Here is a 25,909-nt window from a genome sequence, read left to right as displayed (position 1 = left end):
CCAGGGCTAACAGTGTCCATGGTCTAATAGTGCAGACACTGTACTTTGCCTGACATTTTAATATGGCAGTGCAGCTACTCTTGCACCTGTGGTGTGTAGTTGTACCTGTACCAGCCATAGTCAGTATGGTTAATGTATTCTAGCTGTTCTTTAACCACATGAGGCAGTCCAGTGCTCTCACTGAAGGAAGCTGATAGAGCTGTAACTAGAAATTTCAGTGCCCTGGGCGAGACCACTGGGCCCCCCCACATCCCAACGGTGGGCACTGGTGGAAGAGAAGTAGCCATCCTATTGTGGGGGCATGCCAGCCCTGTACAAGCACTAGACATTATACTGCTCTCTCTTACCTGTCCTTGCAGCTTGGACTACCTGGCACTGCTGCTGGTGTCTTACGCTCACTTGCTGCTTGGCTTGATCCTGTTGGGGCCCTGTTTGCAAGTTATTAATCACCTTAAGGAAAGCATAGCAACTAGTGGACAATCTAGTCCTCCCTCCTCTAGCCAGCCGCCAGCCCGGACATTAATTAAAAGTACCCATGTTTAATAATCAGCCTTCCTGCCCAACATTAAATTGTTATTATTCACATTTACTAAGAAGGTATATTTTGCCCCTTACCAGCCCCATCATTAAATTAATTGCATGACAGGGGGACACTCATATGTTGAAGGGGAGATAGAGGAGAAGGGGCATGTTCTTCCCTCACAGATTCGACAGGATTCTGACATCATTACTCTGTGCTGCGTCCAATTGGCTACAGGACTGCTTGTCTCCTCCCACTTCACACTTGTCTGTCTGTTGACTAAGTTGAAATACTTTATGCTGCTTTTACATCAAATTTTTCTAATTGGCCTACAGGCTGGTTACACAGTTATACTTCATAAGAAGAATGAAGGCAGAAGGTGTTTTGACCCTAGTCAAACACATATAAAAATGTACAAAACAAATGTTGAACTCTTATGAATATTAGTAGAGGCCTCACAATGACTGCTTCTACAGTGTGATGAGGACTGGTGAACAGTCAGCTGCTTTCCATTTGGGAAATACCAATGCATATTTTAAAGTTGCATATTATTTTCAATTTCAGATCACAGCTTTTTTGCATCTGAATGGCAAAAGCGGTGGTGTGCCATAAGTAGATCCATCTTCTACTACTATGGCAGTGATAAAGGTACGTAGTTCAAAAGGTCTTATTGTTCATATGGGGGAATAAACAAGTAAGACATAAATTAACAGAGCGATTGTAACAGTATTAACATTTTTTCAGTGCATTTTACTATAAATGGTAACAATTAAGAATGTTAGGGGGTATTTGAAGCCTATACAATTCAGGAGGACAAATGTCTAAGAAAAAACATTTGAATGACAGCCTGTTCTAATATTGTAGCTACTAGGATTCTAAAGTATGACAGGTGCTAGTATTGAGAATAAATTGTCAACTACAGACAGTTTCCACCTTTTTTTAAAATCCTCAGTGAAGGATTAGGATTCCTGCTCAGCATGCAGTGCCACCAAGACAACCTGATTGAGACAATTAAAAAAATTAGGGAGAATATCAGTAAACATTTCAGAAAACATATTTGCCTGGCAGCATTTTCAGCCAATGCTGTATCCACTGGGTTTTTACCTTATCTCATGGGTCAGTGCCGAGACAGAATCCCCACATACAGACGAGATGTTTCTAAAGAAACAAATGTTTATTTACATCTGAATCTTTTTTTTATGTATCTACATTTTCTTACAGTTTCAACAATGAGTTGGAAGCAATATTTCAATCAAAGCATTTATCCACATTCTCTGGTAGTCTGAAACATATAGATCCTCCCTGGCCAACCTATGGGTCTCCAGGTATTGTGTAACAACATGTGCCAGCATACCTTGACAGCTATTGGCTGGCTATCTACAGGCAAAGCATGCTGGGGCTTGAAGTTTTATCTGGAGAGCCACAGGTTGGCCTGATTTAGAAACTTTAAATGAGACCATGTTTAACAGCTGATATCTCTCACTCCACTTAAACCTCTTAATAATTTATTTAACTTCTTTGAATAATTGATACAAGACATAAATGTGACAATAATAAAAGGAGTTTATTTTGCAAACCAAATATGGTGGTGGAGAAAATAGCAGTTAGTACGACACACACCAGGCAACCAGGATATCTCAGCATCCTAACCATGGCATTAACCCATGCCATCCAGGACCTCCACAATCGAATGCCAGACATACCAGGAACTGGCAACAGGCAACCAGAGAACAGTCCATCATAGCAGGCACGGAGGTTCATCCAAACCAGGGAGGGTGGGCGGGCAACGTCCCGAAATTCCAGAGAATGATTTACTCTCTGCCCATTTACTTTTATAGATTATACCAAAGCCCTCCCATATGACATCAGATAGTCGTATACATCCCCAGTTAGACTTTTAACCTTAGAGGGATACATTTCTTTACATGACACAGCCTCTGCTTTTAATTTCCTTCATGCTTACTTCAGTCCTCAGTTCTTATTCTTCAGAAAGCAAATGCATCTATAGAATTTGCCTTGTTAAAAGAAACAATACATCAAATTAATAGTATTATTATTATTATTATTATTAGTATTATTATTATTATTAGTATTATTAATATATACATTCAAAACTCAAAAGCAAAATAAAACTACCCCTGTAACGGGATTGAGGTCTTACCTCTACATGGACCCCTCCCACACACACGTAATAATAACCAATAATGACTGGTTGTGCTCTGCAACCTGCTCGCCATGTTTTGCTGGTGTGCAGTGATACCGTGCCATCTGTATTTCAGATATATATCTGACTCTGACTTTACTCTTCCTCGCAGATGGCACAGATACTCTGCCAAGCTTTGGGCCACGTGTCCTTTGATAAAAATGCCCCAGGTTTATGGAGATCATTTTATTTCTTCTCTTTTGAGCATCATGGTGCACAGCTTTTTAGAAAATGTGTCTGATAAAAAAATGTGACACTGTGCTTAATTACATAGGAAACTGTACATAGCAACAGCTGGGCACTCTGAGTTAGCAGAGGCATTCATGAATCCCCAGCATAAAATCTGCATATGACTACATTTCGTTTGTTGATTGTAATTCTATAGAGATTTCCTTAAAGCTCCATGCACTATAATAGCATTGACTCCACTGTCATGTACATGGTGCTACACTCTTTTCATCTTTCACAGACAAGCAGCAGAAAGGTGAATTTTGTCTAGATGGGTACAGTGCTCGGATGAATAATACTCTACGCAAGGATGCGAAGAAAGATTGCTGTTTTGAAATCTTCGCTCCTGATAAACGTGTCTATCAGGTTGGACTTTTTATGCCTCCATATAAATTACATTGATAAAACTGTTACATTGGCAGTCTCGGGGAAAAAGGAACATTTGGGATGAAACAGCTCACTAACTGGCAGACACATCTGCATGGTGTGCTCATGCATATAGGAATATATTAGCAAAACCAAAATCCTGATAAAGTTCATGTACTTCAAATTAAACGGCAACACCAGTGCATAAATATCAATTCTATCTCTTGTTCGGATTACGTTCTAGCTCTGTCAATTGAGTTTTTTATGAAGTCAGTGACATGTTAAAAAGGAGAATTCCCTGGTGGGGGGGAAGGGGGGAGAAATGCAGATTTATCAATACAAACACCTTGAGTACAAGTTTAATGTTACATCACAACATGGGCACCAGGGGCACGGGTGAAACAGACCAAACGCACATATCAGCAGAGCATTTCAAAGATCTATCATTTCGGCATCAATACAGAATGTAACTCTAATGCATTTTAAATATCTGAAATTGCATTTGAAAATCATTTAATTAAGTTGTCAGGTAATGTGTTGGAATCTGACAAGAACATTTTTAAGAAAACTATACCCAGCAGTCTAAAGATATTCACGGGTGTCTTCTAATTGTCAAGGGCAAATTTCGTTCATCAGTTCTGGCTTTGACATTGATGAAGAGAAGCAGCTTTTTTCTACACAGCTGCCAGCTGCTGATCACAGTTTCAAATCCATCATCCTCTACTCCAATTACGTAAATTTGTCAAAATTAACTGTACATTATAAGAAGCATCCTTGCAAGAAAAGTATCAGTAGACACGTAAAGAATTGCTAATGTTTCCGTGAAGAAAGTGACACGAATGTTAGATTTCTTTTCCTCAACTGGCAAATCAGTTGTGTTTTTATTTTTTATTTCAGTTTGCAGCATCCAGTCCCAGAGAGGCGGAAGAATGGATTAACGCAATTTTGTTTCAACAAGGTATATAATTATTATAAATGGAAAATAAAAAACTGCATGTTGTGAACATATTAACTAATATATTTCCATTTAAGCAAGGAACTGTAAGTAGAACTGTTGATGCTTTGTGCCTTCAGGTACTGGCACTGTTTAGGATTCATGACACCACAGTAAATTTAAACTTACATAATTCCTGATAAGATCTTTACCCGTCAACATCATCATCATTTATTTATATATATATATATATATATATATATATATATATATATATATATATATAGCGCCACTAATTCTGCAGCTCACTCACATCAGTCCCTGCCCCAATAGAGCTTACAGTCTAAATCCCCTAACACACACACACACAGAGGGGAGGGCTGGACCGGGGGACAGGGGGGCAGAGGGCACCAGGGACGCTCAATCTAGCGGCTGTTCGGGCCGGCCGCCTCCCCCCGTCCCCCGCCGTGGATGCAATAATTTTTTTTATGTTACCGGCGGCCGTGCCAGCGCACAGGCGGCCGCATCACGTGACACGCGATAAGGCCGCGTCAATTTGAGAGCAGCCAATTAACCTACATGTAGCAAGAACAGGGAGGTGTTTGTTCCACAAATACTGGTTAGTTAAATAGTGATATATAAATTAAAATTATTTATTTAAAACATAAATGTAATCTACTTATACTGGAAAAAAACATATATACCCTCGATATCATTAGGTTTAATCATTACATATAAAAGAATATATCTAACTTTACAAGCATGAAATGCTGAGGGTAAGTACACATGGCATTAGTTAATATACTGCAGGAGGGTAGATTTTGACAAAGATATAAAATAACTGTGCTGAAACATGGTTTTGATTGGCTATCGTAACAGATATATAAGGCAAAAAAAAAACAACAACATTTTAATGATTACTTAAACATTAAAGTGTCCTAAGCTAATTCACATTGCCTTCAGCCATTGTGTTGGTTGAACCAATATTTATTAAACTGCAGTCTAGAAATCAGTAGCATCAGTGAAGCACAATAAGTTGTCCTCTTTAGCAGACGTCAACTGAGCCTACTGAATTTGGTTCAGTACATCACCATCATCCCAGATATCATTTCCCTGAATAGTGGTGACCCATCCTCTAGTAATTCAAACAAATGATAAACCAGTGCATCACTGTTCATGGTCCAATCCGTTTGTGTTCTGTAAACAGTCTAATGAGTTTTTGGTGTCCAGGACCCTGAGTATATACGACAGTGCATCCATTTATTTGTATCCATTTTCTTTACAAAGGGCCTGGCTGATTTTAGCCCTGGGGGCTAGACTCCATTCTGCAGTCTATTGGGAACATTGTAAAAGGGAAAAAAATGCAGGTGGCCCCCAGCCCAGCCCAAGGTAGCCCACTATGGGACCGGCCCAGCCTGCCCATGGGCCTCAGAGAGTTTGCAATAACGTCACATTTAGTTGTTCTCCAGTTGACTAGGTGCTGGTGATACAAAAACAGGTTTACATTAGCTGCAAAACAAGCACTCACTTTTAGATTTTATCAAATATACAAAATCAAATCTCTAAAAATATATCAACAGACTTGGCATTTAATTTGGATAGGTTAAGACACAACATATGTAGTGGAATTTCTGAGGGATTTTCCTTATTGTGTTTTTGAGGACAGACTATGTTTCCCTTAACCTAATTCCATTCTCTGAATATGTCCCGCCCCTCTCTCATCTGCTGACATCAGCAGTTTCTTTTAAATCTAAACAGCAAAATGCTATTTGCGTTGGTGATTTATAAAACAACTGGCATAAAAATGAGATATGATTCCCCTCTTCTCTGAAGAGAGATACTACGGCTGCAGTACTGTTAGACACACTCTGCTAGAGAGTGTAACTAACCAATGAAAACAGATACGCAGGGACAGATCCTTGCAAAATGTCTCCTTTGCGTCTGTTAAGAGTAACTTAATTTAAAAAGAAATCAAAAAAGTTGGACTTATAGAATCTGTTTTTTTTTTTTCTGCAGACAGTGAGGATGGTGACCTGTATGATGATGTGAACCAGCCAGCAGAAGCTTCTCCTACATCCCGGACTGCTAATCTTTCTCATGATGATGAAAATGATGATATTTATGAAGTGCTCCCAGGTATGAACATGTCAGTACATCACATTAAGCTTAAAGGGACACACAAGCAAAGTAAACCTATTTTACACCCCGTTCATGTTGTCTTTTGCTACCTTCCTGGATACTGTATAATGTACCTGTTTCACCAGAATCAACAACTTACATGGGACCTTCACCACATATTGAGAGCTTTCCCCCTCTCAGCTACCAAACTAAGACAGGTAGATTGTCATCCCGCAAGAATGTTTTAGAATATTAAAGAATGGCATAGGATTTCTGCCATAAATTCAAGACTCAGACATGTCTGTTACTGTAATTTCGCAGATATGTTATGTATATACCCTAACACTCCTTAGAGACCTCCATAACTAGTAACAGTCACTGCAGTCCATATTTTGTACAGTTGCTGCTAATGGGTGTTAGATATGCATCATCATCGCCCTCACCATTTATTTATATAGCGCCACCAAGTCCGCAGCGCTGTACAGAGAATATTTGTCATATCAGTCCCTGCCCCATTGGAGCTTACAGTCTAAATTCCCTTACATACACACAAAGACTAGGGTTAATTTTGTCAGCAGCCAATTAACCCACCGAACACGGTGAGAACATACAAACTCTAAACAGATAAGACCGCAGTGCCGTGAGGCAGAAGTGCTAACCACTGAGCCACCGTGCTGCCCATTACAACATGTCTGCCAGCAAATGGCAGCAACAGATATGTCTGAGTCTTCAACTAGGTATCCGACTTCAAGTATTGGGTGTCATTCCAGTAAGTTATAGTGTCCAGCATTATGATTTTAGTTAGGCAAAATATTTTTTTTAAATATTTTTTAAGATTAGTTAGCCTTCTAAGAGGAGGATCAAACAACACAAACGTTTATAGTGTTTGCTTATGTTTATCACTCAAGACACTAAATAAAATCCTCATTACCTAGGAAAAAATAATGTAATGATTTTTATGTGTTGAGTGGCTTCATGATCATTAAAAACAATGGGATTTATTATTACATTTACATGTGTTGTTCTAGTATTAAAAGTGCTAGTAAAATGGATGTAATTAATGACAGCGATGCCTTAAGGCAGAATTTTAGAAAGGAGGTGGTAAGATGTGTAAATATTTACAGCCTTATATTATGATGATGTGTTAACTATAATATCTAGACTATTATTAAACTATGAAATTATTGAATGTAATTCCAGGCTGTGTATGAAAGAGATTTCATAAAAGAAGTTTACAAATTCTCTCAGTGGGAAAAATGGTGTTTGTATGTCTGGAGGTGGCAATTTATTTTCAGTTAAGAAAGGTGCTGACATTGCATTTTGGAAAGACCGCTGATCAGACATTAAAATGCTATGAACACATACTTTGTGACATGAGCTGGTTTGTCGTATTATGCAGAGAAAACCCATTCAAGTCCCCTGAACTTTTTTGCGCAACATTCTTTCAATACAATCAAAACTGTTTTTGAAAAAGTCTTTTGTTAGCTTCTTAATTTGCTATTAAATTTGCTATGACAAATTCTACATTTGGGACCCATGCATTTCTGTTACATCCACCATATCATATTTTTTGAACACACAGTGTTAAAGTGATAACAATATTTACTATTCAATATTTACTATTCAGGGCAGCACGGTGGCTTAGTGGTTAGCACTTCTGCCTATCATCACTTGGGTCATGAGTTCAATTCCCGACCATGGCCTTATCTGTGAGGAGTTGTTTTCCACGTGTTTGTGTGGATTTTCTCCGGGTGCTCCGGTTTCCAATCACACTCCAAAAACATACTAGTATGTTAATTGGCTGCTATTAAATTGACTTTAGTCTCTCTCAGTCTGTGTGTTAGGGAATTTAGATTGTAAGCTCCATGGGGCAGGGACTGATGTGAATGAGTTCTCTGTACAGCGCTGCAGAATTAGTGGCGCTATATAAATAGCTGATGATGATGATCAAAAGCCTGGAAGGATCTTCAGTGACTCTCCTCTCCGATTGACAAAATATCTGGGGTATTATCAATTGCAGCAGCAGGAACCTAGAACAACGGCAAGCAGTAGACAACTGGAACAACTCTGGACTATCCCTGGGTTGGACCTTAATTCCTTCTGCTCCTCTGGGCTGGACCTGGACTCCCTCTGTTCTCTTGGGCAGGACCTGGACTCCCTCTGTTCCTCTGGCAGCTTTTACAGGACACCTAGCAGGGTCAGACTCCCATCTGGGATTGAAAGTTCTCTCTGTTAGTCTGGCAGCTCTTTGGATTAGATTGGCAGTCTTCTTTGTAAGGTTGGCAGCTTTCAGGGGACCGCCTAGGGCGCAACGCTGAAGGGGGGTGCAATTTAGGAACATTTTAGGTTAATTTGGTTAAAATTGAGGGCTAGGGGGGCGGCATTTGTCTTTCTCGCCCCGGGCGCTAGAATTCTAAGTTACGGCTCCGCTCAGTGCCATTGCTCACACGGAAACAGAAGGTGTAGCAGTGTTCTTGTCACTCTCCAGTCTCCAGTGAGATTGCTCAGTGGCATTGCTCATACAGAAACAGGAGGTGTAGCAGTGTTCTTGTCACTTGACAAACATTGACTGGAAATGACAGGAAATTAATGTTATTGAGGTTAATAATAATGTAGAAACAAAAAAATTATGTGATTTTAGAAAAAAAAAATAGGGATTTTAGAAAAAAATAGGGATCCAAAACCAAAACACGCGAGGGCAGTTTTGCCAAAACCAGAACCAAAATACAAAGTTAATCCAGATCCAAAACCAAAACACGGGGGTCAGTGAACATCTCTACTTTATATATGTGCAGTTTGGAATATTCAGTAAAGTATGGGATGCAGTTCACGCTTATGCTTAAATTGGATCCAACTCCACACAGTGTGAAATAGTGAAGCAAAAGGGGAACGCAAAGATTGTATCAACGGAAAACGACCAATTTCCCCTAAAAACATCTGTTGCTCAAAATATTTTCACAAAGACAAGCGCTCACAATAACAGTTGTGTTTTTTTGGTATCTATATAGTTTATTTATATTACTGTGCAGCTGGCGCCCCTAAATATATAGGTGGAGCCAAGCGCTTCTATAATTATTCCCTTCAGTAATTGGCGTAGCAGTTGACTATATATAACCCCTTGTGTTTGGTAATGATATAAAAATGATAAAGTTACTATTTCTACGCACTATGTTACACAGGGATTAGACACTGTTTTCCCTCGGAAATTTGCTTTGTGTAAGTGTTTACTGCCGGCACATAACAACACTGATTCTAGATAATGGCACAAATAGAGCCATCATAATGAAAAGGATCAGTCCTTATGGGAATTCTCTGCCTCTTACCTCCTCTAATTTAATGACTTCCATGAACCAGTGGATTTGTCATCTTTTGCTAGCACTAAAACTTTCCTGGAAACATTATATATTAAAGGGCAGCACTTGTCCCACATTTTCAGTACATCATCCAGAAGTAAGATCAGTCATTGCCGTCTAGTACTCTCTGGCTTACACTGCTATGTACCTTTTTTCTTTAGAGTAAGTCAACTGGAATAAGAAAGCTAGGTTAAAAAATGTCATGTCTTTTATTCTTCCCAGCAACGCTTACTTATCAATACTTATGGAAAACTCTTTGGTGGGAATAGGTTGGAGTGACAGCAAATTATAATTTGTTGTTACAGAATGACGTAACCTCACATGGAAGCCATCTTTGCTGTAGATTACAGACCTGTCATAGACATTTTATATGGTAGGATGTCTCTTTCCTGGTAGTTTTGGGCACATGCTAGGATTTTAGGATTCTGTTATACATATAGAAGGCTACTCGGTTTTGCACGTAATGTTTCTGTCTAAAGGTGCTAGAATTTTATTATACTCTTACTGATTTCCCAGTTGATGATCTTTGCCTTTTCCCAGAATATCAAGGCCATGTGCGGGATATAGAATAGCCCCATGCCAATACACAGCATGTTCCATTCCTAGCACACAGTTCTCTTTGTGACAGTATACCATTACTCAATGCCAGAATACCTCTGCAGTAATACTACACTACACTACTCAGACTTGTATTAGACACATTGGGCCTGATTCATTAAGGCACGCAAAATGAGCACATTGTGCGTTTTGTTTTATAATAAAAGCACATAAACTGTGCATATGCATGTCCGTATTCAAGAACGAGTGGATGTAAAGATACGTCTGTTGTTGAATACGGGTCTAGGTGCGCTCTGCTCTAACAGACAATACACTGCAGAATACGTCCAATACATATGTGTAACTTGAAGTCATAAAAGAATGCACAGAAAACAATATTCATGTAATATCACCTGTTAATAATATTGTAATTAATGACAAAACCTTAAAAAAAAGATATTTTTTTTTCCCTTTTTTGTTGAATTAATTCATTATTAGATTGTTTTCATTTTTAATTAATTAGTTCAGGTCGGGTACTGATATCTATAGCGTTAGGCTCCGTTTACAAAATATTTCCTTAATTCTGCTTTCCACAGGGTGTGTTTTGTACATGCTGGTCCTAAGCGTACCATACATAAAGCAAAGCATCTGAACATTTAATGTGCGCACTGTGCAATGTTGAATGCAATGTTCCTGGCTTGCTGGACTTTATTGTACATTGTTATGGGTATGTTTGGTAGATCAATGATTTCTATCTCACCAATATATCTGTATGCTGTCAGCATGTGCTCAACACACCACTTCATCAATACAGTTAAAAATCAAAAGGTAACGTACAGTAGTTCAATTGAGACCTGGGGGTAAAACTTCCCTTTACAAGGCAGCGCCGCTTTAAATTTAAGCGCTGAAGACGCCGATCTCGCCGGAGTTCAGGAATCCGGTCATTGATACATTTACCCCCTGATCATTGCCAACCAAAACTGTTTTAAAAAAAAAGTACATGTTGAATGAATGTGCAGCTGTCAGTTTGAAACTCCATACAATATTTCTTAGATAAATGTATTTTTTTCTTAATTGCTTATTCATTATTTAATATTATTTTTGTTGTTGCTGTAATTCAACTTAAAACTTGACTTATAACTTGCTGATTAAGTGTTAATGCAGTGCAGTAAATGGCAAGAGACAATATTTTTGTTTTAAGCTATCATATGAATAAAACTCTTGACCTCTTAGGTCAAGGACTTAACATTAAAATGATATTGGGAGAGCTGTGTAAAGAAAAAAAAAAGAAGGTTGTTAGTTTTAGATGTAGCGCCACATTTAATTCGTTTTGTCCTTTCTGCCTGTGGGTCACCCATGCAGTAAGTGCAAAAAAGTCTGTTGTTTAAACAATGTTTAAGCGATTGTGGGATAGAAAGAAGCATCTGGGAGCCAGACTTTTCCTGTATAAGCTGCCAAGAACTGTATTTCCTTTTACTAAAGTGTACTAGAGTGAGATGACTGTCCCTCTCTAGTCACGTTCTATAAATTACGTTCACAGGCATTAGCTTCAACAGGCCAAGTTTATATCAGTCTACAGTAATCCCAGTTACCTAACCATTCCGTGTAAATCTCCCTGTCTCTGTGTACATAAGAGAATGAATTTTGAAATTAAGCACAGCTTGTAAATAGTTCACATTTTTGTACTATTTGGAGTATGAAGCATTCAGCTCTGTTCTATTTCAGTGTGTCATTTAGTTAAAATATACAAAAATAAGTTAAACTTGCATTATTTATATCTTCATCATTTTAAAACTTGCCAGTTGTATAGATGGTGAGAAGTTTTACTAGAGGTACATAATGATTCATCAAGGACAAAGGATGGAGCTTTTAAAATCCTATAGAAGTCTAAATCATTTTCAGCATTTACACAAGACCTAAATTGCACAAGACCTACAATACAGAAGACAGTTAGATGTATTTTGCTTATCTTATAGAATAAAAATGTGCTACATCTTATTTTTCTGAATGGTTTAGTTTACATTTTTGTGACAACTTATATATTAATGCAGGTAATTATCATGAAAGATCCTAATTAGAGATGTGCAGGGTGAAATTTGGGGAAAATCCAGTTTTGGTACGGAGTTTGAGCAGTAGTCTTCGAATTCCATTTTCTCTTCCCTAGTCCACAGAAAGCCATTCTTGACTATGGACCTGATTCATTAAGGATCTTAACTTGAGAAACTTCTTATTTCAGTCTCCTGGACAAAACCATGTTACAATGCAAGGGGTGCAAATTAGTATTCTGTTTTGCACATAAGTCAAATACTGACTGTTTTTTCATGTAGCACACAAATATCAACTTTAAATTTCAGTGTACAAATAAGCTATCAAGTATTTGTGTGGCACATGAAAAAAACAGGCAGTATTTAACTTATGTGCAAAACAGAATACTAATTTGCACCCCTTGCATTGTAACATGGTTTTGTCCAGGAGACTGAAATAAGAAGTTTCTGAAGTTAAGATCCTTAATGAATCAGGCCCTATATTTGTAAATTTGCTTTTCGTGGAATCTATAGTATATGATTAGAACTAAGATGACAATAATTCATTCTGCTGTGAACTGACAACACGTAAGGCTGAATTCCTCCGTAACATGCAAAATTCTGCGGACACGTACGGAATGAAGCAAATATTTCACACAACATTTTTGAACAGTTTTACTCATCTATAATCCTAGTGTATCAGTGTGCTGTAGAGCAGATAATTCCTGACCTCAGCAAATGGCTCATTTGCTTTTACATAAGGGGATATTATTACTTAAACTGGTCACAAACGCTGCAATATCATGCCCAGTTTTGAGCAATTGGCCTGTTACTGCAACATGTGTTGTTCTATAACCACCATGATGCCAGATAATGATCCTAATTAAAGTGATTTTAATTGTTTTGGCGGACAATTCAGTAAAAAGAGTACAAATTTTGACCTGTAACATGCTGCAGTGAATTCCTCTATATAAGCGCTTTATCCCAGAACCAAATGGCTGGATCTCATCTGATTTGGCCATCCATGTGTGAGGCCAAAATGTATGATGATCCTGTCATTCGGCTCTTGAGATAAGCAGTAGGATTTGCCTGTGTGTGGGCACAACAAGGCAACAAAGACCCACACAGTTTTTACCTGATCACGATGCAATCACTGGGACATCCACAAAAGGGCTCCAGGTGGGGGTGTCTCAATTGTCCTTAAAGTCTTGTACCAACTGTCCTTGCAGAGATTCCTCAATTTCTCTCCGAATTCCTTCCTTTCCGTAACCGCAATCAACAACGTCCTGCAAGGAAAAAGCACAAGACACACAAGGACAAACAAGCACAGGGATCACTCAACTGAAACATCCGTTTTCTTGTACTCGCTCTCTGAGTGACTGATGAAATTAGATGGTCCAAATGCGCTCAAATACTATCAGTAATGGAGTGTAGTAGAGCCTGAGGGTAAAATGGAGTATGTCTTGTGCAGACAGTGGGAGTATAGTAGCAATGTGATGTGGTGCTGTGAGGATATGTATGAGCATGGGAAAAATACAATAATATGAATGCACAGTAATCAAACACAAAAACAAAAATAGGTTTCAATAATTGACAGTCTGATGAGATACACAGAGTGCAGCTGGATGACGTTATCTGTGGCGGTGGTGTGCCTTTGGATGGTACAATACCATGAATGAGATGGTAATGCAATTACCTTGTGGCGCTAGGAAGCGCGCATATGTGAAGATGGTCTGCTGTCAGGAATTACAGTGGATAAGGTGATAATGCAATTACCTTGTGGCGCTAGGAAGCGCGCATATCTGAAGATGCTCTGCTGTAGGAATCACTGACCATTGGTGTGTATCTGCGATCAGTTGAGTGCGTTGATAGTGGAAGCGTTTGATCCGCTATGGGAAGTGTTATGATTGCTAAGCACGCCGATTCATGGTCAGTGTGGTAAGCGAGCAGGCGCTGCGTGGTGACGTGGCAGGTGATGCTCCGGGTCCTGTGTTTCGCTACCAGCCGCGCATGCGTTGATCGTGGCGTGGGTAGAAATGAAGAATCTATATGGTGAAGTATCTCAAGGCAGTTTATTACAACGATAATAGTGCACTTACATAGAAAGTACTGGATAACATGCAGGTATACAATGGAGTAAGCTTTGGAAGGACTGTGGGGCTCCGACACATTTCGTCCTATGGACTTTCTCTCTGAGTGACTGTTGGGGCAAACAGAAGAAACACCGACCCACACAGCACCCTGCTCACAGAAATACACAATAGAGTGGATAGGGGAGAACAGCTGTACACAGCAAACAGTGTCAGCGAAACAATACAACACTTCACATGGTACAAATCACAATAACACAAACAATGCAACAAACAAAGCAAAACAATAATCAGTGCCGGTACACGCAAGCAGCCTACCTTTAATGGGGGAGTGACTGCAGGCAGCTGAACTTCAGAACACAGGGAGAATTGACCAGGTCTAAGGATACTGCATAATGACTGCCAGGGATTTTGGGCATGACAATGGGGACCAAAATGGCGGTATCAGACCGGGCACCCTCTCTAAATTGGAGATTGACTCCTGACTGCTGGGCAAGCCTAGTGCGTGAATTGCCCCATAGGCCTAGGGCCTGAATTAACGTGTCTTCATTCTTTGGCTGTGAGCATAGCTAATCTGTGCCCACGAGCTCTATGTCTGAAAAATTGCAATGCAGGCTTGCAGTCTGAAATGAATGTGGCCTCAGACTTGAATAAACCCTTAAATATCCTGTATGGGACCCAAGGCCTTGTGCCTGTCTACCTGCTCCATAGTCCTAGTGCCTGACAATATGCCTATGGGCCTTGTGCCCAGGGCAACCATTAGGGGGGTACAGGAAGTACAGCTGTATGGGGCCCAACAGCAGAGTGGAACCTCACCAGCCCTGGGCCCACACAAATTTATTAGGGGCGGGGGCTTCCGCAGTGAATGAAGGGAGGTCGGTGCACAATTTCTAGACAGCAGCTGCGCTTGAGATGTGAGAGATGGTGTGGGGAGACCTCTACGTGGGTCTCCTTGTAGGCACCATGTCTGTCTCCACTCCCAAGATGTCGGGGCCCACAGTTGCCGCTATTTGCTCCAGTCCCAGCCACTCGGGTGCCCGGCTCCCGGACACAGATTAATTAAGAACATCCCAGTGCTGTCAATAGAGAGGAGCCGAAAGGAGACAGCAAGAAGACGCAGAGAGGTAAGTAAACTACTGCAGTGGTTAGATGGAACCAAAGATGGGGAGAGACTGTAGAGAATGGGGGGAAAGCAAATGTTGGGTAGAGAATAGTTTAAAAATTAAGGTGGCATGAGAGAAGGAAGGAGGAGGCCCCTGCCTGTTACATTTGTACTGGGCCCTTCAATTTCTGGTGGTTGCCCTGCTTGTGCCCAAATGAAAAGTTAAGAGTGCAGACGCAGGCCTGTAAGAGGGATAACCAGAGGCCTTACCCGTCTCTGGCAGTATCAGGTGGGAACCATGATAGCTCAGTGCCTTCCCCCTGCTGCTTGTCCTGAAGATAGCTTCCAGCAGTCTTCCATCTTGATCTTGACATCACTGGCTCTCTGCTGCCTGGCGCTATCTTCTGACTTGCTCCGCCATCTCGGCTCCGCTGCTTCTTACTTAAACTCACCGACCTGTTTCCGGAGTTCCTCTTGGGTCTCTCTCTGCCATCAAACTGAGCTCAGAGCTCACTAAAGGTAAGCCGTTGCCCAAATTCAAACTGGCTGTGGCAAGCTCTAATCAGATTCATTTATCCCAGGGTCAGGAGACACAGAGAAAGAATTACCGACATCAGCGATCAGGTAAGTCTGGCTCCTCCTCTTCACAAATTGTTAAATATTACATTTTATGACTACTAAACTACCTGCTATCTAAGTATATTCCTTCTTCTTCGTGATCATCAGCTGACCATAGGAATAGTGTTGTTATGGTTAGCTGTATCTCTTTATAAACATACTGCATATTTTGAAAAGTCTCATTCAAGACGTTAACCCTTTCAGTGCCATTGACACAGTATTCGGTAATCCTGAATGCTTTTGGCTTAGTTGCAAATAGCAATTGGGTGTCCAGGGGATTGAAAGCCCATACTGTACATTACAATGTGTCAGCAGTGAGAGAAAACACCAGTTATGTGATCATAGTAAGTAATAAGACCCAGATTATATCAGCCTCAATGCACCTACAGTTAGCGCATTTATTTACATGCTCTTATATAGGCAGGGTTCACTATGACACAAGAGCTTATAGTATTGCATATTAACATATGTAGCTTCCCTTGAAGTTAAGGCGCTCAAAGGGGGTTGAAATAAAAGTTGGTAAATCGGCTTATGCTCTATTTCTAGCAGATAGCATAATGAGCACATTTTATTTTCACCTCTACTGTGTTCCATTTTCTGATGGGAAAGAAAGAGACGAGCAGTAATGAATTGATCGTCCACATGAGCAATTAGAGAAATGGATGACAGACCTAGGATGGATGAAAGTAGAACATGTTCCACATTCCCTTGTCCCTAAAGCAACCATTGTTGCTGGACATTTTGTTGCTAATCTTTAATTAGATATCTCAAAACAGAGAAAGTATATTTACTTATTCCCCAAGTGGAGCACCATTGCTATCAAGTTAAGGTTATTTATAAGAATTAGCCATTGTGTTTTTTGTTTGAAATCATAGCTTCTAATATCCTCAAAGCCTGTAGCAAAATTGATTTCCCCCATTCTCCCATAAAAGATTCTGTCTTTTGTATGCTAATCAGACTGTTTAGAATGCTAATGATCCCAGATAGCAAGCTAAACAGCCTGACCAGCATGCTAATCCCGCCCACTGGCATCTCCCTGCTCCACATAAACATGCTGCACCAGTTAGAAACACTGTCATGAAGCAGGGGGCTGACAGGTAGGATACTCTCTGTCCCTGTCTGGGGAAAGGCGTTTTTTTGTTTTCTAAGTGCTTATGCACGCAGCAATTGAAAAGCAATTATTGTTAAAGCAGAGTTCATTTGAAAGCTTTGAAAGTATTAACACTTCCCAAAGCTGCACTGCACACAGAGTACTGTTTACTCTACATAATGTTTTGCAGCACTAAGTGTAACAGTATAAAAAATAACACAAGTCTCTAAGTTGGCTGCCAAGTTCTATTGTAGTGCACAGTGAAGAAAATTATATGGTAAGCTCATAAGTAGATAGGCTGGAAACAACTGATATATATTCCTCAAGAACCGAACACACCCGAACTTAGCAAATCGAGTACTGAGCCGAGTCGACTCGGTACTTTTGCGCGCCCTCGGAATTGAAAACGAGGCAAAAGGTCAATGTTATATTATAGAATCCAAAACTCGCAAGATCCTATAAGTAGGATCCAGCGCCATTTCACAGAGAGACACAAAAGGGGTAGCACGGTTTTTGGCAGTCTCTAGAGCAGTTGGGCAGCGTCATAGCTAGAAAAGAAAGAGGAGGGGTAGCAGTGTTCTTCAAAGTCTCCAGTGACACTCTACTGAGTTATAGCTCACACAGAAACAGGAGAGCTCCATTGCTATTTGTCATAGCTGAAAGAGAAGACTAGGATCAAGCACAGTTGCCAAAATGTAGTGATCCGATTTCAAGCTGTTGATAACCCTTGGATCCTGGCGAAGCAAATAAAGTACTTAATCTACAAGTCTAACATAGTTAGCGGAATTGCTTTGTTTCATTTCCTCCTTAAATTTTTTTAGTTGCTTTTCAAAAAGTCTTATTAGGGGAATCACTTGACTCAAGCTAACAGTGTCTGCACTCTCTTCACAGGTGACTACTTCCAATGGTTTTAGCACCTTGCACAACATGGAAAGTAATCTCCACTGCGCTGGACTAAAGTACATTCCCCCTGAAATTCTATTTTTCTTGCAGCTGCTGCATTCTCCTACATGCTGTTGAATGCCAAAAATGACCCAAAATATTTCGGGACACAGACAGCATCTCCTGCATGTCACTGTCATTTTTAAAAAGTTCTGTACCACCAAGTTGATTGTGTGAGCAAAACAGGGAATGTGATGGAATTCCCCCCGCTGTAATGCTCTAACAATATTGGTGGCATTATCAGAAATTACATATCCTCAGGAAAGTTCAAGCAGGATAAGCCATGTTGCAAAGACATCCCTTAGTTTTTCAAACAGGTTGTCAGTAGTATGCCTCTTAGTGAAGCAGATGATACACAGAATAGCCTGCCTCTGAAAGATCTGGCATTGTTTGTTAGATGCTGCTGCTGTTCCTGGCTCTGAAGGCGATTTACAAACCCAGTGGGCTGTCACAGTCATATAATGTTTAATTTTCCCAGTTTTGCTTGTCTCCATAAGTGTGGTTAAGTGTACAGTGAGTAGAATGGCATTATGTATCCCATTTATTTTCTTTTGTGTAACCTCCTTGTATAGGTGAGGAATTGATTGTCTAGTAAAATGGTGTTGAGATGGAATTTGGTAACAGGGACACAGGACCTCAATTAACTGTCTTATTCCTGCTGCATTAATGGTGGATATTGAACGCAGATCTAATACTAGCATAGTCGCCATAGCGCCTTTGATCCGCTGTGCGACTGGGTGACAGCTTTCATACTTGCTTTCTCTTGCAAAGGATTGTTTAACAGTCAATTGTTGTAAACTGCTAGTAGTCTTCTACTTGGTCTGCTTCTGGGATGAAGATCCACCCCCAGCAGCAGGAGCAGCAGCAGTGGGCCTAACGCTCAAGGATTCTTCTGAGGAGTCCTGAATAGAGGAGGAGTCATCTCGCCTTAGCAACTTGGATGCAGGACTAACTCCGATCACTTATGAAGATATTGATGATGAAGGTGTTGGGGGTATAGATTGCAGCTGAGAGAAGGGAGGTAGCTGATGCTGGACTGCTTGTTATCTTTTTAGCATAAGTTTCTGATTTTAAGAGGTGAATTTTTTGGTCTTATGCCCAAGCATGACAATGGTCTTCTTCTTATCACTGGCAAGAACTGCTTCCACTGGTGCAAGACTTGCCACAGTAGAGTTCATTAACAGCACAGTTTGCTTAAGCCCACTTGTTTTGTGGGGGCCCTAACAATCCAAGCACTTCAGCCATAAAAGTTGCACTCCTTGTCACTGGAGCACTTGCTTTGTTAAACTGTACATGTCTTTTTCAATATCTTACATAAAGATGAGTGGGAGGGCCCAAGGACAATTCCATCTTGCACCACTTTTCTTTTCTGCCTCTGCTGTGTGGCAATGTTTCCTAGATGTGCTAGGAACTGCAATGTGTTTGTGTCGTTGCTCTTTCGCCTAGCATCCAGCCAACTCACTGCAGTCTTTGTCCGAAAGTGGATGAAAATAATAGTTTGACCTGTGAGGTGTTCAAAATTGATTGCAAATGATTGGAAATTAGTGTTATTAAAGTTAATAACCATGTAGGAATAAAAAAAAAGAGCAAAATTATGTGGATTTTAGCATATTTCAGCTATTTTTTCTAAAAATTACAGATCCAAAACCAAAACCAAAATGAAAACACGCAAGGGCGATTTTTCCAAAACCAAAACACAAAGTTAATCCAGATCCAAAATCAAAACCAAAACAAGGGGGTCAATGAACATCTCTAATATATGCTTATTTTTCTACCAGTAGGCAGAAGCAAAGTTAAGAACAATCATTTGCAAATCATCTTACTATTCATCATTTTATAACATGTTATTTTATCCATAATTGCCTGTTCTCCTAGCTTGTCCGTAGACTTCCAAACCTTAGGAAGCCCATTCTCCAACGTCACGTCAATATGGCCCCTCCTCCAATACATAGTGGCGCAAATCACTGCATTGCACAAGAGGGTCAGGTAAGTCATGACACAATTGCGCCACAATGACGCCCTCCCATCGAACAGTCAACAAGTTTGATTTATCTGACTGTATTACTGTACAAGATGCTTTTTTAAACTTTTTTCAAATGTGCATCTGTGCGAACAATATATGTCCCTATGTCCACATGAGACTAATTTCGTATCGCTAACTTCCTCATTATGTCTGTAGAGGTGGAACAGGAGGGAACGGGTGGTTTAACATAGTAAAGTCGTGTTTACATACTTGTACTTTACCTAGCAGTGCAGATAGCCGCATTTACACTTGTCAGGGCCAATCCGTCTAGGATAACCAGAACCAAATTCACCTTAGGGCCTCTGGGTGATACCTTAAAATGAAATAAATAGTATAGCCCACAAAAGAAAATATATAAACAAATCAAGAGTAATAAATTGAACAGTATGCAGCTAAACAATAAGGAGATAATTCTTTAAATGAATACAAAAACTAAAATAGTGACATAAATAAATAGTGACACTATAGTAAAACATGTTCACACCTATCCGCTGTTAATGCTCTTTTCAGGCACTAACACCTAAAACGTGCATTCAAAATAGGGTGAATGGTTTCTTATAGGCTCATTTCCAACGTTGTGTTATATATTTTTAATATCATGCTTAAATTTAGAGCACGGCATGCCCTTTTTCTCAGACTGTATTTGTAAAAGTACAATGCATAAAAGGTGCATGTAAAGCATGTTACAAAGCATCACTAAACATGTGCACAGCATGCCCTTGAATGATAAAGCCAACATGCAATACAATGTTTCTCTTAAAAAAAAGTTTAATGCAACAATCTGGAAGCTTATTATGGTATAAATGAAATAAACTGCCAACAAATAAACAAACAGTATACATTTTTGGTAGTATGAAACTAGTTGAGAAATGGCAATGGTGCACGAACAGCAATAATATACTCAAAAAATAAACACTTGCTTAGGGAAGAATGAAAACCATGATCTGGGATAGAGTGTCCATGACAAGAAGAGTAACCCAGGGTTATGGATTTCACCCTCACCGGTAATAGTAGCTGTGATCACTCTTTGTGAGATTAGAGAGCTGCAGACCAATATATGACGCATATCTTATGTCCGTGGCTACCTGGAAGGAGTAGTCAGTGGATGTAAGCAGGGCCGTAACTAGGGCTGTGCGATAGGGGCAACCGCCCAGGGCGCAACGCTGAAGGGGGGCGCAATTTAGGAATATTTTAGGTTAATTTGGTTAAACTTGAGGGCTAGGGGGCGGCATTTGTCTTTCTCGCCCAGGGCGCTAGAATTCTAAGTTACGGCTCTGGATGTAAGAGACACCTCCTTGGCAGTGAAAGAGTTAAGCTGGTGGCAGAAATAGGTAACACTGTAACACTATAATACATATTAACTCACCTGTCATACAACTTTTTTTTTTTATTGAATCAGTCCATTGTTTTTACTGACAGCGCATAGTCTGTCCAGTTGGCTATGTGTACTGTGTGTGTTTAGAATAATAAGTTAAATTGTTGACGAGTTCCACATTGCAGCTGAGAGGCATGTAAATACAAGCTGCTTATTTGTAAGAATCTTCCAGATTTTCAGTTTGATTTCCATGGAAACGATCTAATGAAAAACCCCACAACCATCTGTGCAGTTTGATGGATTGTTTTACATGGCAGAACTGTTTTTCTTTAATGTTAAAAAATAAGAAAAAATACGTGTATATATCTAAATTTATCTGTGTGTATATATATATATATATATATATATATATATATATATATGTGTGTATATATATATATATATATATATATATATATATATATATATATATATATGCACTCAAACATACGTATGTACGTACATACATGCATATAGCTATATGAACCAAAAAGCTAGCATCTATTACTGTAAGATTATCTTCTGTCTGTCTCATTGCGTGACTAAGTAAAGCTTTGCCTTCTTAATTCAATAAAATTATTGATAGATAGAAGTTGCACAGGATGAAATAATGAGCCTGACTTGATGTGTTTTATACATGCTTATTACAAGCATTAGAACCAGCGCAATTTGCCTGTATAACACAGGACTATTTACATACTACTGAATTGTGTATAATAAATTGCGGTGAATGAAAAAATGCAATAGATTTTTTTTCTTTTCCAACATTCGGACACAGTGTCATAAAAGGTGTAATTAATGTAACATTTTATAGGCTTTGACCATATGGTACTGAGCTTTGCTTCTTCACAATACTGAATCCACGCTGTCTTTTCGCTGTGCAATGTGTATTGTACATGCAGTTCTGTTCAGGAGCAGTGCAGGTCTGAATTCACTTTCTTGCCCCTTTAGTTGCACTTTTGCTGTGTCACCAGCCCAAATCCCTCCCCAATCACTGCTGGAGCTTCATGGCCCCAACCTCCACCACACCCTATCTTTGTAAATAAATGAACTCTCCCGGTCATAATAAATAATCCAGCATTCTATATGTTGCCATAAAAAAGGGGGTAACCTCATGAAATGAGGAGCAGTCTGCCAGCTCCTCAGGTGTCGGCTCTGTCTATAAATCCGGGCTTAGTTCAACTAAGATCCTGAATCAAGGTATAACATTAAAATTGATCAATATTTATACAATTGAATCTATACACCTACATATAACCATAAAACAGTAGGGTGGTTGTGGTGCTAGTTGTTAACACAAACAGATAAAAATCAAAAAGAAAATTGTGCAAAATTTTATATCTTTGTTATTAGGTGTAAAGTATGTAAATTAGGCACATAGAAAAGAGGCAACAATAATAGTGTAATATATCAATGCAAGGGTTAAGATCGCTAAGGCATGATGTTAAAATCTACATACCAAAATATAGATAAAGAGGAGTTTATCAGTGTGTGTATGTGTGTGTATATATATATATATAATTTATTTATTTACACTGCATATGTCGTCAGTGGATCTACTTAGGTAGTGCGGATGTCACAATGGTATATATAGCCACTGTCATCAGATCCCTTAGGTGTCAGAATGATGGCTGACTAATATTCCTGGTGTTTGTCACATCAGCAGCAATGCATCCTCTCTGCTCTCCACACACATATATATATATATATATATATATATATATATATATATATATATATATATATAATCTTATAAAACATTAAAAAAAAAAATATTCTCTTTTTGTTCACAAACATGCCCTGCAGACTTTCATATCTGTGTTATTATAAAGCACAGATTAATATAGATGGCTACAAACATCACACAGTCCTAAAACATGTACAGTGAATTCTATTTTAAATTTACAAGCCAAATATGATCATTTTATTAGCCAATTCAGTAGAGTCATACAAAGCTATACCTCAGAAAATTTTGAAGGGGAACAGAAAAATTTGGGTCCAAAACATAAATGTTTCTCATGTTTTGGTTGTTACACAGGTTCCAAAATTAATTGGCTTTATGATGAGTTTCTGGTTAGTTTAGGATAGAAATTGCACAACTGGTTTCAAGCCTAGTTTCTAGATAAAACCTCCAGAATACATCTCTGTAACTGATAATCCATCTAATACATAAAAGGTAAAATCCATATTTTTAAAAGATGGAGCCAAATTTTGATGATTACCCAATTGTAAAGCGCTACGGAATTTGCTGGCGGTGTATAATAAATGATTGATGATGATGACGATGGTCACAGTGTAGGTAGTGTACTGCAAATTAAGAGATAATGAACAGTTTGTGCCATAAGACACCAGTTTGACATGTGTGCTTGACAAGGCTCATATATCTTACACCTGAAGTGTATTAACCCATATAAAATCATTTTAATACGTGCATGAATAAAACATTATTTAACCGTAATTGCGGACTTATAAGGGAAGTAAATGTGAATGGGTTAAAGTGTATATTTGATATTTTTTTTATCCAAATTGGTAGGTGCTACTTTTACAAGGATATGTTCTACAGCACATTGCGCTGTCAGATGCACATTTACCATAATGTGGGAAGTTGTACAGCTGTTCTCTGATTGCTATGTTCCTCTTATGCTTTAGGGCCCTGGTACAAAACAGGCAGCCATGGGAAGCAGATCAAATGTGGGGAGACCTGGGAAAATACTTCTCTTTTATTTTTGTCCCTGCATTCCAAGTCCCCTGCAAACCAGGTTGTGGATCAAGGTGTCCACTAATTCCGCAGCTGTACAGAGAACTCATTCACATCAGTCCCTGCCCCATTGGAGCTTACAGTCTAAATTCCCTAATATAGACACACACTCACACAGACAAAGAGGGAGATAGACAGACAGAGACTAGGGACAATTTCTGACAGCAGCCAATTAACCTAGCAGTATGTTTTTGTAGTGTGGGAGGAAACTGGAGCACCTGGAGGAAACGCACGCAAACACAGTGAGAAGATACAAACTCCACACAGATAAGGCCATGGTCGGGAATCGAACTCATGACCCCAGTGCTGTGAGGCAGAAGTGCTAACCACTAGGCCACTGTGCTGCCCATAACGGGTATATTTACTAAACTGCAGGTTGAAATAGTGGTGATGTTGCCTATAGCAACCAATCAGATTCTAGCTCTCATTTTGTTGAATGCACTAAATAAATTATAAATAGAATATACCCCCAAGAGTTCAATATGAGCTAGAACGTGCCTCCTCCCTTTCAACTCTATGTATGTCTGCACGTTTTGAATTTGCCCCTTCTGTTGTGTAAAATTACACATTCTACATGGATTTACTCCTGAATCTAAATGTGACCACTTGCCTGTTACAAGAATTACATTTCTTGATAAAATCAGTAATGTGTTTATTTTTAAACCAAAAGGTGAGATGGGAGAAGTTGGGTAATTCTTTAAGTGTGAATTAAATACATGAATGCACCTAATTTGCAGACGTAGAAATATGAGATTATTTAAAGGAGGCAGAGAGATGGAAATGCGGCATTTCCTGTTTTGCGCTTGGGCACACCAGCGTTTTCTACCCATAAAAGATCTTGAATCTTCTGGTACCTTTTTGAGGTACCTGAGATCTCATTCCTATACTTACAATGGGATGCATTTTGTCATACCATTCAACTGTCCAGATTTCATTAGGATAGTTGGGATTTCCGGGCTTCTTAAAAAGGTGAAGCTTCCTCTGAAGTGGGTAGAGCTTTGACAAGAAAGGGCAGTTTGGTGCAGATTGGGGGTTAGGTTTGGACGATTCTGCATGTATAAATGTTGAGAGGTATGACTTCTGCAGCAAAGCGCATGTCTGACACTTCAACCGATGTATTAAGAAACATCAAACACATAAATGTGCCTCATAATTTAAACCAAGCAATATTTTAGGAGGAAAAAACATGAAATGTTTCATTCAATGAAGCAAGTAGTTCTAATGTGTAAGTGGGTTGTCAATTTAATCTGACTTTTTGCTATTTCTACCATGCATGATTCCTGGGGTATCCCACCAGTTGACCTTACAGTGGTGTTTCCATACACAGGGGAATGTACATGCACGTGAATTACACTGGGGGATAAGTAAGATCTCTTGTGCACGTAAAGAAGTATTGGGGATCCGCAGTTTTTGCAGTTCATAAATAACCCATAGTGACCTTCAGAAATATATGCCAGCACTCAGCAACATGCTATGATCAATTTCTGATTCATTTTCAAGATCAATGAGACCTGTTATGACATTCCAGGAAAGACAAATAATTTAACACCATCTAGAACAAAAAACTTTATTGGAGCAATACCTTCTCTTTAATATAATTTTCACATACTTAGTTGATTATATCACAGTGCATTAACTTGTGTGAAAAT

General features: G+C 39.3%; 1 protein-coding gene across 1 annotated transcript in view; it reads left to right on the top strand.

Moving 5' to 3' along the window:
* Nucleotides 1-25,909, top strand: part of SKAP2 (src kinase associated phosphoprotein 2) — a 221,013-nt gene that overhangs the window by 143,382 nt on the left and 51,722 nt on the right. The window contains exons 6-9 of the mRNA XM_075212274.1: nt 1,085-1,168; nt 3,193-3,317; nt 4,215-4,275; nt 6,268-6,387. Coding sequence (XP_075068375.1) covers nt 1,085-1,168; nt 3,193-3,317; nt 4,215-4,275; nt 6,268-6,387 — 390 coding nt within the window. The remainder of the gene's footprint in view (nt 1-1,084; nt 1,169-3,192; nt 3,318-4,214; nt 4,276-6,267; nt 6,388-25,909) is intronic.

The sequence above is a fragment of the Mixophyes fleayi genome, chromosome 5 (assembly GCF_038048845.1).
Source record: "Mixophyes fleayi isolate aMixFle1 chromosome 5, aMixFle1.hap1, whole genome shotgun sequence".
NCBI classification, from domain to species: Eukaryota; Metazoa; Chordata; class Amphibia; order Anura; family Limnodynastidae; genus Mixophyes; species Mixophyes fleayi.
Note: the sequence above shows the minus strand (reverse complement) of the source record. Positions and strands in the feature narration are given on the sequence as shown.